Source organism: Phyllostomus hastatus, unplaced genomic scaffold (genome assembly GCF_019186645.2).
Source record: "Phyllostomus hastatus isolate PE091 unplaced genomic scaffold, TTU_PhHast_1.1 phas_contig_210, whole genome shotgun sequence".
NCBI classification, from domain to species: domain Eukaryota; kingdom Metazoa; phylum Chordata; class Mammalia; order Chiroptera; family Phyllostomidae; genus Phyllostomus; species Phyllostomus hastatus.
In genome coordinates this window covers 1,502,397-1,515,339 of record NW_025333737.1, presented here as the reverse complement: position 1 = coordinate 1,515,339, position 12,943 = coordinate 1,502,397, and the positions used below count along the sequence as shown (strand labels likewise).

General features: G+C 55.6%; 1 protein-coding gene across 6 annotated transcripts in view; it reads left to right on the top strand.

Moving 5' to 3' along the window:
- RPH3AL (rabphilin 3A like (without C2 domains)) overlaps positions 1 to 4,262 on the top strand; it is a 140,073-nt gene extending 135,811 nt beyond the window's left edge. For all 6 annotated transcript variants that reach the window (XM_045835791.1, XM_045835786.1, XM_045835790.1 and 3 more), the window contains one exon: positions 1,742 to 4,262. In XM_045835791.1, coding sequence (XP_045691747.1) covers positions 1,742 to 1,776 — 35 coding nt within the window. In that variant the 3' untranslated portion in view covers positions 1,777 to 4,262. The remainder of the gene's footprint in view (positions 1 to 1,741) is intronic.
- Positions 4,263 to 12,943: the final 8,681 nt, after the last annotated feature.

Below are 12,943 nucleotides of genomic sequence, written 5' to 3'. Positions count from 1 at the left end.
CCCTCTCCCCTCCCTGGGCCCTCCTCCTCTCCCACTCCATCCTCCAGAACTGGAAAGTGGTAGACGAGGTTTCCAACCCTGTGTGCTCACTGAGCCCCGGGCAGGCACTGGGCAGCAGAGGCGCTGGACCCCACCCTGCCTGCAGTGGGCAGAGTGGAACTGCAGATCAGCCACGGCAAGCATCCCTACCCACCGTCAGCAGCCATAACCATGGGGTTGGCACCCTCAGCTTCAGAGTACATGACCTTTCATCCCTGTCTCCATGACAGTCATGAAACTCCCATTTCAAGAGAGAGCACCTGCTGTGCTCCAAGCAATCCAGCACTCACCAAGCCCCACAGTGTGCCCAGCCGAGGTCCTAGGTGCCCTTGGGGACAGCCCTTGACCACTAGAAACCTGCTGTGTAGCTGAAGAAGCCAACCAACTCACCCAGAACAGCCCAGCCCAGGGCAGGCCCGAATCAGAGGGAGAATTTGGGACCACTGAAGCTGTTGGCACTGGGGCCTGGCCTGCCCTTGTACTGCCAAGGTCAAATGTGTTCTATTGGAGGAGTAGGCAGGAAGCTTGGCACCCCCATTTGATGGGCGTGGGAACCAAGGATGAGAATCTGAGGCCCCACCCCTCTCCCTGCCTGCTGTCCTGGCCTGGCCAGCCTGGGATCCTCAATGGGGGTGTGTGGGGGGAGGTCCCCTCACACTCAAGCCAGAGAAAATCCTGCAAGTGATGTTCGGCCCCTAGTTTCTTTCAAGAAAGAAGCCCCGGCTGGACTGGGCGCCCTGGGGCAGAGGCTCCGCAGTGAGCGAGGCGCATGTGTGCATCCGCGTGGCAGCTGGCTCCCAGCTCCGTCACTGCTGGAGCCTGGGTGTGCCGCCGTCACCCTCCAGGAAACCAGTGTGGGGTCTCGCCCGCTCCCCACTCTCGGCCTCCCCCACCTACGATTCCCAGAAGCTGCAGGGCAGGGCACCAAAGACAGGCAGCAGGTGGGCAGGTCTGAGGGAGAGGGGCCCACCTCAGGTGTGGCCATGCAGTGGGCCTGCTGCCCTCCCTCTGGCCTCCTGAAACCCTCCCCAGGGGACAGTTTGGAACCAGGCAGGCCGGAGTTCCAGTCCCAGCCCTGCCACCCACAGACGTGAACTGGGGCGAGCCATAAGATTGAACCATGTGAACCTGCATTTTTATAGATAAAAAATTCGTGAATATTGGCAATTCAATATGACCCAACCTAATATCCGGCCTGTCTGCGCACAGTTCCACTGCCCCTAACGTAGGGCCCACATCACGTCCCTTTTGGGGCTGCGGGAGGGTGAATGCTGGTTGCACGTGGAGGGCCCGCCCCAGCAGGTCTTAAGAACCGTCCAGGGGCGCGGCCAGCGCACAGAGGGGTGGGGGGTGGGGGGGCGTGAGACGCAGCTCGGAGAGGACCAGCCCGCAGGAAAGCTGTGCGTTCCCACGTCTGGCAGCGGAAGATCACCGTGTTGTTACCTGGGTCTGAGGGACGCACTGAAGCGCGGGCAGCAGACAGCCGGCCCATGATGGGAGGCACAGCGGCGCAGGGTTTGGCTCCGGGCGCCAGCCCCCGCCCTCTTCGCACAAGGAAGCCGCCTCAGGTGTGGGGCTGTGACAGCGAGGAGCCCTCCTCCCCTGCTGTCAGCTCCATTTCATTCCCAAAGGTGCAGCTGTCACCAGGGAGGTGCCCAGCCTCTGCCCACCCTACAGTGGCCTCTTTTTTCTCCCCCCAAAGGCAAAAGGCACACCCGGACGAGCCCCCGGTGTTGACGTGGCCTCCAGTGCCCTCCCTGGGCAGAGGCCTGTCTGGTGCGTGGAGCGCGCTTTGCAGGTGGAAGAGGTTGAGCGAGAAAGAGCGCGTGCACGCCAGAGCCACACTCGTCCTGGCCCCTTCCGGACCAGTCCAGGAGGCCTCCCACCCAACCCCGTGGGACGTGACCCCGAGTCAACAAACCAGTGGGCTAAGTCCGCTGCCCCCACTCAGTGCCTTTCTGCACCGCTTCTCTCCCGCAAGCCCTTCTCACCGCCCACCCAGCCACTCCACTCAGCCGTAACCTTTATTTATTGTCCTCCCCGGGCCCCTCCTCAGTCTCACCCCCCCGCCGCCCCCCCCCCCCCGCCCCATGTGTATTTCAAGTTGGCCCTGGTCTTGGGTTGGGCTAGAAGGGCCTTCAGACCCCCTGGCAGGGCCCCCCATGTGCACTGCAGTTTCAGAGGGCTCTGTGCAGGCTTTCTCTGTGTTTGTGCTAAAATGGAAGAAGAAGCCCAGTCCTGAGCATTACCCTTCAAAGCTGAGCTGGGCCCCTGGAGAGAGCAGCGAAGCCCAGAGCAGGTGGGAGGAGACTCGCCCGCCCTTTCCCTCCGCCTGTAGCTCAGGGAGCTGAGAGCAGCAGCACCCACCCCTCCCTCTCTCCCTCCCCTTGGCCCAGGAGCCTTGGTGGGAACCTGGCTTTCTGTCCTTTCTTCGAGCCCTTCCCTCCGCCTCCCTGCTTCTCTCTGCCTCTCCCCTGCCTGTGGAGCTGAGCAGGGCTCTGGTGAAGAGTGAATTCGCTCACTGGAGAGCAGCCCTGGGCCCAGTCCCAGCTGGGGCCCGAAGGCTCCCCTACGCTATTAATTCACTTCTCTTCAGTGGGTTCAGTTTGGCTTGAAAAATACGTAATTCAGAGCACAGACAAATGCTCCTGGAAAACCCTTCCCTGAAGAGAGAGTAAATGTGTGTTTCTGTGTGTGGTTGTCCGGACCCACCCATCCTTCCTCTCCGCCCCCAGTGCCCCCACGCCCAGTCCTCCAGGCCCTCAGGCCCCCGCCGTTGGCTTTTGCACCATTACTACTGGCAGATGGTAAAAAAAAAAAAAAAAACTCACTGCTTCCCAGTGACAAGTTAGCCTCAGAATGAAAATAAAGATAGGATTTGTGTGGAGCCAGTGTGTTCACCAGAGGGCCACACTCGCTTGCGCCTCCGACCTGCGTCAGGAGAGAGACGGAGGGAGTGGTGGCGCGCTGACTGCTGGGAGACGTCCTGGGCTGCGGGGACGGGGCGAGCTGGGCCGTGTGTGTGAGGAGCTTACATACCTAACGCCGAGTGGGAAAAGCAAGCCATCTATGTTAAAAAAAAGTATACATACAAATAATCAAAGTGAGTCATACAAACTTATATGTACATATGTAAAAATGTTCGTAAAACGAACAAGGACTTCTGGGAAGTATGGTGGGCTGAACCATATTTTCTCTGCCCCCAAACTCCCGGTAAAATGCATAAAGGAATGAAAATGGCATTGACTGCAACAATGAAAAGATAGGAGAGGAAATGGCAGCACATAAGAAACACCTGGCCCTGGCCAGGCAGCTCCGTTGGTCAGAGGGTTGTCCCAGTACGCCAAGGTTGCAGGTTCGACACGCAGTCAGGGCACATACAAGAATCAGCCAGAGAGTGGATGTCTCTCTCTGTCTGCTCCTCTCTCTCTCTCAAATCAATAAATAAAAACTTTAAAAAAAGAAAGGTCTGAAAATTTGAGAGACAGTATAACTTGTTCAGTGCCTGCTCTCACTGCTTGCCAAAATGTCTGCCAGAGAGAAAGCCAGCCGTGAACAAGCCAGTTGCTCTGCAGCATCCGCCAAATGCTTAGAGCTGGGAGGGGCCCAGTGTCCCTCGGGTGGAAGTTCAGGATGCATGTGAAAACAGTATTGCTTGGAAGAAGAGGTTAGACCCCCAAGTCCCTTCTCCCAGCCCCCACAGCCTGCAGCTGCCCTGCCTTTCCAGGACCCTGGCGGAAGACAGGTTTACAGCTGGCCAGGGTGGGACTAGAAAGTCTGGATTGGCACCCCAACCCAGCCAGAGACGGAGGCAAGGCTGTGGCTAATGGGGGACACCCTCAGCACCCTCCCCCGGCTCACACCCAGTATAGGCACCCTGCCGTGCCTATACTCCAAGGCACGACATGTCTGTCTAGGAAACTGACCGAAGAGAAAAGCTGGACAGAGCCTGACGTGGGTGATGCCCCGGTCTCTGCCCAGCCGCCACAGGGAGACCCCGGGCACCAGCCCTGCCCCCGTGGACAGAGCTTCCCGTGAGCTTCGCTACACTGCACTCAGTGGGAGCAGCCGAGGGCACCAGCAGGGACCAAACCAACAACCAAAATACAGAGACCCCACCATACAGAAGAAAGGGGTCGAGTACAACCCTCTGCAAATACTCACCCACGAATAGGAAAAATAATGTTATTTTTCAAAGGAAGTATTAAAGCTCTTAAAATATACAAGTAATAGCAGAAAATTTTTTCCACACTGCTGTCTGTGTCTATGGGTTATGCATATATGTCCTTTGGCTAATCCCTTCACCTCTTTAAAAAAATATTGATTTATTTTTAGAGAGAGGAAGAGAAACATCAATGTGAGAGGGAAACATCAATCAGTTGCCGCATGCTCCCAACTGGGCACTGAACCAGCAACCTAGGCATGTGCCCTGCCCGGGAATCAAACCCTTGACCTTTGACTTTGCAGGACAATGCCCAACCAACTGAGCCACACTGGTCAGGGCTCCCTTCACCTTCTTTCACCCCTCCCCCACCCGACAGCTGTCAGTCTGTTCCATGTATCTGTGCCTCTATTTCCATTTTGTTTTTTTTAATAAACTTATTTTTAGACAGTGGAGAATGGAGGGAGGAAGAAAGGGAGAGAAACATCAATGTGTGGTTGCCTCTTGCCTGCTGCCAACTGGGGATCTGGCCCATAACCCAGGCATGTGCCCTGACTGGGAATCGAACCAGCGACCCTTTGGTTCACAGCCTGGTGTTCAATCCACTGAGCTACACCAGCTAGGAATGTTTGTCACTATATTTTGTTCATTAGATTCTACATACAAGTGAGATCATATGGTATTTGTCTTTCTCTGAATGGCTTATTTCATTTAGCATTATAATCTCCAGGTCTATCCATGCTGTCACAAAAGATAAAATCTCCTCCTTTTTATGACCACATAGTATTTCATTTTGTAAAATGTACCACAGCTTTTTTTATCCACTCATCCACTGACAGGCACTCAGGCTGCTTCCAGATGTTGGCGATTGTAAATAATGCTGCTATGAACACAGGGGTGCATATATTCTTTTTAATTGGTGTTTTGCTATTCTCAGGATATACTCCCAGAAGCTGGGTCAAAAAGCAGATCCATTTTTAATTTTTTGAGGTGTCTCCACACTGTTTCCCACAGGGCTGCACCAGTCTGCATTCCCACCAACAGTGCGCTCGGGTCCCCCTTCCTCCACATCCATGCCAGCACTGCCATCTGTTGCTTTGTTGACGGTGGCCATTCTCACAGGTGTCAGGTGGTCTCTCGCTGTGGTTTTAATTTGCATCTCTCTGATGGTCAGTGACAGCATTTTTTCATATGTCTATTGACCATCTCTATGTCCTCTTTGGAGAAGTGTCTGTTCAGGTCCTTTGCCCACTTTTTAATTGGATTGTGTGTCTTCCTGGTGTTGAGTTGTAGAAGTTCTCCATATACTTTGGAAATCAATCCCTTCTCAGATATGTCATTGGTGAATACGTTCTCCCATACAGTAAGCTCCTATAATAGCAGACATTTAAAAATGCATTAGAGGGAATGGAAGATGAGAGAAAACCTCCCAGAATGTAAAACACGAAAACAAAGATGTAAAAGTAGAAGAAAAAAAGTCAAGAAAATTGGACAACCCAAAGATAAGATCTGTGCAGAAGGTCTAACATCCAACTACTAGGAACTGAAACCAAGAAACAAAATACAGGAGAGAAAACTGTTGAAGAAATGACTCACGAATGTTTCCTAGGGCTAAAGGAAACGAGCTCCCTGGCGAGAGAACCCACCGAGTGCCGGGCACAGCGGCCCACTCTCACAGCCATGTGGATGGCCACCACCCTCAAGAGCAGCCATGTGGCAATGCCTGTGGATGAGGATGCACGTGGCCCGTGACCGCAGTGCAATACCCAACACCTGGGGCCTACCTAAAGCAGACTCTCACCCACTCCATCTGGGCCAGGGGCCAAGAGTGCGCGTCTGACAAGCTCCCAGGAGATGGTGCCTGGGCTGCCAGCTGGGGGAACACACTTGGAGTGGCGCTGGTCTGGGGAAGTGGTTGCCACCACTGGCAGCTCATTGGAATCACCGGGGCAGCTATGCAAGCACACCTGCTGGACTCAGCCCTGGAGGCTCTGGTTTAACGAATCTGGGGCACAGCCTTGGCATCAGGATCCTTTAAAGCTCCCCGCACAGTGTGCTGGCAGAACCAAAACCATTTCCCATAGAAGCTTTTCTATGCGGACTCCAGGAGACGTGCACAGAATGTTTGTAGCAAAACCTTTCTATTAACTAGAAATTGGAAACAGCCTAAATGCTGTAGACAGAAGAATAGACACATAATTGTGATACAGTGAACAGCACAGCGGACTGATGCAGTGATGAAAATAAGGGGCCACACTCAGCAAACATGACTCAAACAACACTGAGCAGAGAAACAGACGGCAGAAAGATAAATACATCGTGCCGCCGGCTATATCGAGACTTTTGAAACCCTCACAATGTTACATATTAACATATATTTTATGCAGTGAAAGAATAAAGAAATGCACGGAAGGATAAACAACAGATTTCAGGATACATCTTGAGAAGAAGACATGCTATTAAGGAAGGACTTCGACTTTGTTGGTAATGTTTTGGTGATCTCAGTGGCAGCGAGACGAGTTTGTAATATCTGTGTGTTACAGTGTTTCACTCTGTGTTGTACAGGGGCGGGCAGAAGTAGGTTTGCAGCTGGAGCACGTCCTCTAGCAGCTGCCTGAGAAAGAATGTAGGGGAGACCTTTCCTTAAAAACTGCACATGTCTGAAAATATCTTCCTTCTACTGCCACTGAGATTTGACTGGATGTAGCTAGGTTAGAAATCGTTCCCCGTCAGAATTCCAAGGATGCGGCTTCGCTGTAAATACATCAGAGATACCTCACGACGTTGTCTGTGTAGAACTTCTTAAACATTCATAACTGCAAACCTCCTTTTGCCCACTCCTGTATTTATTACATTTGTATTATTTTTGTGTCTGAAATCTTTCAAAAGAAAAAATGTAAGGAATTTCATCAAGCCTTCTTATAAAATTTTAGGACACTGGGATAAAAATCCCAAAGGGGAAAAAAGTCCAAAAACCTTCCAAAGTGAAAAAAATACAGGTCACATGGCAGGGATCAGAGGTTAAAATGGCACTGAAATTCTCAAAGTGGATTCCAAAGCCGGAACGCAGTGAGCAGCATCTTCTGAATTCTGACAGGGAATGATTCCCAATCTACTAGTGTGTCCAGCTACATCTTAGTGATGGCAGCATGGACATTTTTTCAGATGTGTGCGTGTGTTTTAAGTTTACCTCCCATACGTTCTTTCTCAGGCAGCTGCTTGAGGATGTGCTCCAACCAAACAAGGGAGACACCCAGGAAAGAGACTGTCAGGGAGGGACACAGGATACTGGAGATCCAACAGAGGAGAGGGGCCCAGGGAGTCCCCAGGGGGATGGCAGTGGCTCTCGTGACACATAAAACTGAAAAAGCAAGAAATAGGATCAGCATAGATTTCTGTGCAAAGGTGACCAGCAGCAGCAGTGGCTAAGAATTGGAAGGCTGCCTAGAGGGCCTTGAGAGGGGACTGGGGGCTGCCACCCTCGGCTACAAACTTCATAGGAGAGTTGCCCCATTTAAACTATATACTGTATTTCTAACAAGGAGATTTGATTTTTCATGGAAAATACACATAAAACTCAGGAGGAACCCCTGGGGTAGAGGTGGGAGCCCTGAGACTGGAGCAGGTGAAGGAGACAGGGACCCCCGAGGTCCCCTGTATCCAAATATGCAGCCGGGGGGCGGGGGAGGGAGGGCTGGTGCCTCTGCCTCCCGGCCCAAAGCTGCCTCTGTGCTGGGACCACCGGCCCCTTGGACCCCTCAGACCTGCTGGAGCACAAGCCCCCACACTCGGCTCCCACCAGAACCCTGAGTCTGGGCCAGACCCGGCCCAGGAGAAGGACCCAATTCCACAAGCTCTCAGGGCAAATCCCAAATGCTTTCCTAGAGGTGTGTCCTGGGATTGATGGGGTTCTTAAATGGTTCATGGAAGGTTAACCCCCCAAAGCCCAGGGCTTTGGGAGTGGGGGAGAGGGAATGCATCCCCCCACAGGGGTCTGGGAGCTGTCAGGAGTCAAGAGTTCTTTGTGGGCTGGTCTGAGAACCGAGAAATCCTTTCTTGACAAAAATGCCGAATCTCAAGCAACCAGGTTATAAATGAACTTTTGGAACTGAGCCTTTCGGGGCGCGGGGAAGGGGGTGGTTCTGTGTCGTCTGTTAAAATCGGGGAGCACAGAAGCGGCTTAATTTGTCCCCTGTAGCAGAAAAGCCAAGTCAGTAGCCCCTGAAAGAGGCGATGGGCGGGAAGCTCATGAACCTGGGACGGCTGCTTTCAAATTCCAACTCCCCCTCGGCGCACCTGGCCGGCGGGCCTTCCCTGTGCCCCCACTTCCCCCCCGTCTAGGAAACGAGGATAACACTTCCTTCTCGGGGCTGCTGTGGGAATCCACACCCCGCCGGGGCCCACACCACTCCTACCCCCTCTCTGAGTTACTGCTCCTGGAGATTTCGGTGTGCCTTGTCCCAGGACGAGAGGGTGTAAGGGCAGCAGCTGCGTGGGGCCTGGGGAATAATGGTGCTCGATCCATTCAATGTTTGGGGGCAGCTGCCAGGTGCCAAGCGCAGTGTCGGGCTGAGGTTCAGGCATCGACAAAATTGACGTGGCCCCTGCCCCACCCCCGGTGTTAAGACCCAGGGTACAGTCGCCACCCCAGAGCTTCTGGCTCAGAAGTCCAGGGTCCGGGGCGGGGCGGAGACACGGGTGTTTCGGTCCCCAGGGGACGCTGGTGCTGCTGGCTGGGAGGCCGCGTGAGAACCTCTGATCAGGGGGAGCTGACCGCCCACATTTGCTTGGACTGCCCTCCCTGACCCACCCCAGGCAGGGGAGCCCCAGGAGGTGCTGCAGCCCGGCTGGGAGAGAAAACGCAGCCCCCACAGGCGGAGGGGACCGACCTCTGATGGAGTCCTGCTGCTGGGTCTCACCGCTGGACAGATGTGCTGCCCCTGGCTGCTCCTCAGCCCTGGAGCCAAGAGCACCCACAGGCAGGGCAGGGTGAGGGCCACCTCCCCCACGAAGGTGGGGGCTGGCAGCTTTCCCGGTGAAAAAGCGCTCACTCGGGCGTTGCTTCTCAAGGTCCCCGAAGCCTGCAGTCCCTGTCACTGCCTGTTCCTCCTCTCCTGTCCCCGAGTGTTGTCCCCAGTGTTGTCCCCGAGTGTTCTCCCCAGGGCAGGGTGCGGCCGGCAGCGTGGAGAGGGAAGCTGCCGGGAGGGAGGCCCATCAAGGCTCCAGGCGGCCCCGCCTCTTCACACCGCTTTGTTTGCCGACAACAAACAGCCCCGAGGCCACTGAGCCAGGCCGGCAGGAGATGCAGCGTTTTGCTGCGTAATAACCATCATGGCCACTATTTGTTGAGTGGAGCACCTGCTACAGGCTTTGGGGGTCCTCACCCACCTATGAGACAGACACCCCTACTGTCTCCAGTTTACGGAAGAGGAAACAGGCCTAGAGAGATCGAGAGAGCCCGTGTTTAAATACAGGGCAGTTGGATGCCTCCACCCAGACCGGCTGGGTGGAGGGTGGGGGGCTGCTGGCCAGCACAGGGCAAGGCCCCAAGGGCGGAGGGAGCAGACGGGAGGGCAGAAGGGCTGTGCCGGTAGCACAGATGGACACTTCCAGACGAACAGGGGAAAGTCGGCCCGTGTCCCACTGGGACATTCTCCCACTGCTAATGTGACCAATGGGGAGCAAGCCCAGTCGCCGGACAGAGACTTGTCCCATGTTGGACTCTGTCTGGTGCCCATGGCCAGTGTGTCAGGACACCAGGCGCTCTCACGAGTCTCTCCTCATCGGGACACCGGGAGGTTCAGCCTGGGGCCGTCTTTTCAGGCCACGTGTCCGAGGGGGCTGGAGTGGGTTTGGCCAGAAGGTTTCCTGGGGCTTCCGTTGTTCTGGTGGCCTCAGGGCCCTGCAGCCAGGGCCTGGCTCTGGACCTACCAGGGACTCCTGCCACGACTGCGGGAGCTGCACCTGAGCGTCCAGAGGAGCTGCACCCACACAGCCCCCGGCGCCTCTCACCCCACCCACACACACCTGCCTTTCTTTTAATTTCTTATTGTGGTCCAAATATACGTAAACCACTTTAATCATTTTAAGGGTACAGTTCACCTGGCTGGCATAGCTCAGTGGATTGAGCTTGGGCTGCGAACCAAAGTGTTGCAGGTTCGATTCCCAGTCAGGGCACATACCTGGGTTGCAGGCCATGGCCCCCAGCAACCACACATTGATGTTTCTCTCTCTTTCTCCCTCCCTTCCATCTCTAAAAATAAATAAATAAAATCTTTTTAAAAAAAAGAGTACAGTTCAGCAGCATTAAGTGCATTCACACTGTTGTACAGCCATCCCCACCACCCACCTCCAGAACGCTTCCATCTTCCCAAACTGCACTCTGTCCCCATTAAACAGTGACTCCCTGCCCACCCCTCCCCCACCCAGCAGCGTGACTGCCAACTGGACTGCGGGGCAGCTCTGCGTTTAACTTCTTGAGGCAGCGCCGTTCTGTTCTCACTGCAGCAGCAGCCGCTCTCCTTCCCACCAGCGGTGCCCGAAGGTCTGCCCACCCTCTGCTCCTCCCCAGCAGGAGGCTGTCCTGTGTCCCTCTGCGCCCTGTGCCTCATGGCGTGGGACCCTCAGCCGCCCAGGGACCTCAGCTGCTCCCTCCGTGGCCGGAGTCACACTGGCCTCGGTGCTGGCCTCATGGGCACGTGCAAGGCCGTGGTCAAAAGTTCAGCCTAATGCTCTGCTCTCACTATCTTGAAATTCTTAATTGTTCTGAATAAGGGCCCCGCTTTCGATGAGGGCCCCATTTTCATTTCGCGTCGGGTCCTGCAGGTGACGTGGCCATCCGCACTGGCCTGGCTGTCCCTTCCGGTGCAGGCTCTGTAAGCGCGGCCAGGTCGATGGCCAAGGCCTGACCCAGAGCGTCCTCAAACTCTGCTGACGGGCAGCCTGGGTCGGGCCGGAGCCCCTGACTGGGCATCTGGGACGCGGGTCCTCATCCTGGCCCTGCCGCCAGCTCTCTGCGTTTGTCACTGCCCATCCACCAGACGGAAGAACTGGACTAAATAGAGAGTTTTCTTATTCTCTTCCCCAGAGCTCCTTGGGGTGGGGGTAGCAAGATGGGAAGTCCCAGAGGTGCCACTGGGGACCCAGCCCCATTTCCACCACCAGCATAAGCGTTCCCCTTCGACCTGGGGTCCCCAGCAGGAAGGAGGCCAAGACCAGATGGAAGCCCCACATGTCTGGATCCTCCAGCCCAGGCTGCCCACCCCTACCTACACGCCACCTCTGGGGAGGCAGCAGAAGCCTCCAACATAAGGTAACCAGGTGGCGGGCCCCGCTGTGGGAGCGGCGCCCCCGATATGAGCCAGAAATGCCCTGGAAGGGGGGACGGACACACGCACACACATCACACCCTGGTGCACACAGACACAGAAACACTCAACTGTTTACGAAATGTGTGTGACCAGCCAGTTCAAATTGCTCATCCAAGTGCCAGAAAGGCTCTGCGGCCTGGGGAGGGATGGGCCCAAAGGAAAACCTGGCACTGGCTCTGCCCAGACCACTCGGGGAGCAGGACCCCACCAGTCCCTGTACTCAAAGCAGTGGCAGAGTGCCTGCCAAGGCTGTCCCCTGCACAGGAGGGCCTCCGTGCTCCAGTCGCCTCCTCCCTGTCCCTCGCAGCCAGGGCTCTGACCTGCACTCGCCCATCCCCCACCCGGCCCCCACCCAGGCTGCCCTTGTGCAGAAAGCCAAGACAAGCGCGGTCTCCCCATCCGTTCCATGAAGGGGGGGCAGGAAAGGCAGGCGGGCAAGCGGGAGGGGAGAGCTGGAAGAGCCCGGACAAGCTGCCCGAGTCTTCACAGAGACAGACGGGAATGCTGAGCTCTTTGATGCAGACCCCGGGATGTCTGCGGCTTCTTCAGCGCCAATTACAAGAGAAATAATTCAGCGTGCTCACCCCCTGCCTCTCAGCAGATGCTCTTGGGGACATTTTAAGTCTGACTGTACCTGCTGAGCTCCTGACAAGTGAGGCCCCTCCCTCCCTCCCTCCCTCCTTCCCCAGTGAACCTTCACCACTTCCTACCAGGCTCTGTCATAGGGAAAATGGGACCTAAAGCTGGGTGGCATTGTCCTTGTCCCCAAGGCAGGCCCTGCTCAGCTCAGTCCCCTGCACCCGCTGCCTGCCCTGCCTCTAGCTGGGCTGTGGCAGAGCTGGCTCCCCGGAGTCCACCTTCTCTACTGGCACTTCTAAGGCAGGAGTTGTGTCTTACTCACCTTTAAATCCCTGGTTAACTGTCAAGAAATATTGCCGGACGGGTAGATGGGTAGATGGATGGGTAGGGGACGGGGTCAGGGAGTGGGTGGGTGGAGGGTGGGAGGGAAGGAGGGAGCGAGGGAGGGAGGTGTGGGTGGAGCGAGAGTGTTGAGCATCTGCTGGGGAGATGGGTGAGTGGAGATTCCGTGTGGACCAGCAGAGTGAAATACATCTGAGAGGATGGACAGAAGGATGGACTGCTGTCCTAAGGGAGGAGAGATGGACAGACAGACGGATGGATGGATGGATGGATGGATGGAAACAGTCCCAGTTCCAGCATCCATCAGCTTTCCATCCCTAGGGAAAGGCCAGTGTATCTGGAGCCCATGTTTCCCAGAAGTTGTGGGGTCCCCTGCCCGGGGCTCATTCAATTGAAAGCAGCTGATAGGCCCCCAGCAAAGAGCGGATGCTGACAAGTCCTGGCTGCTGAG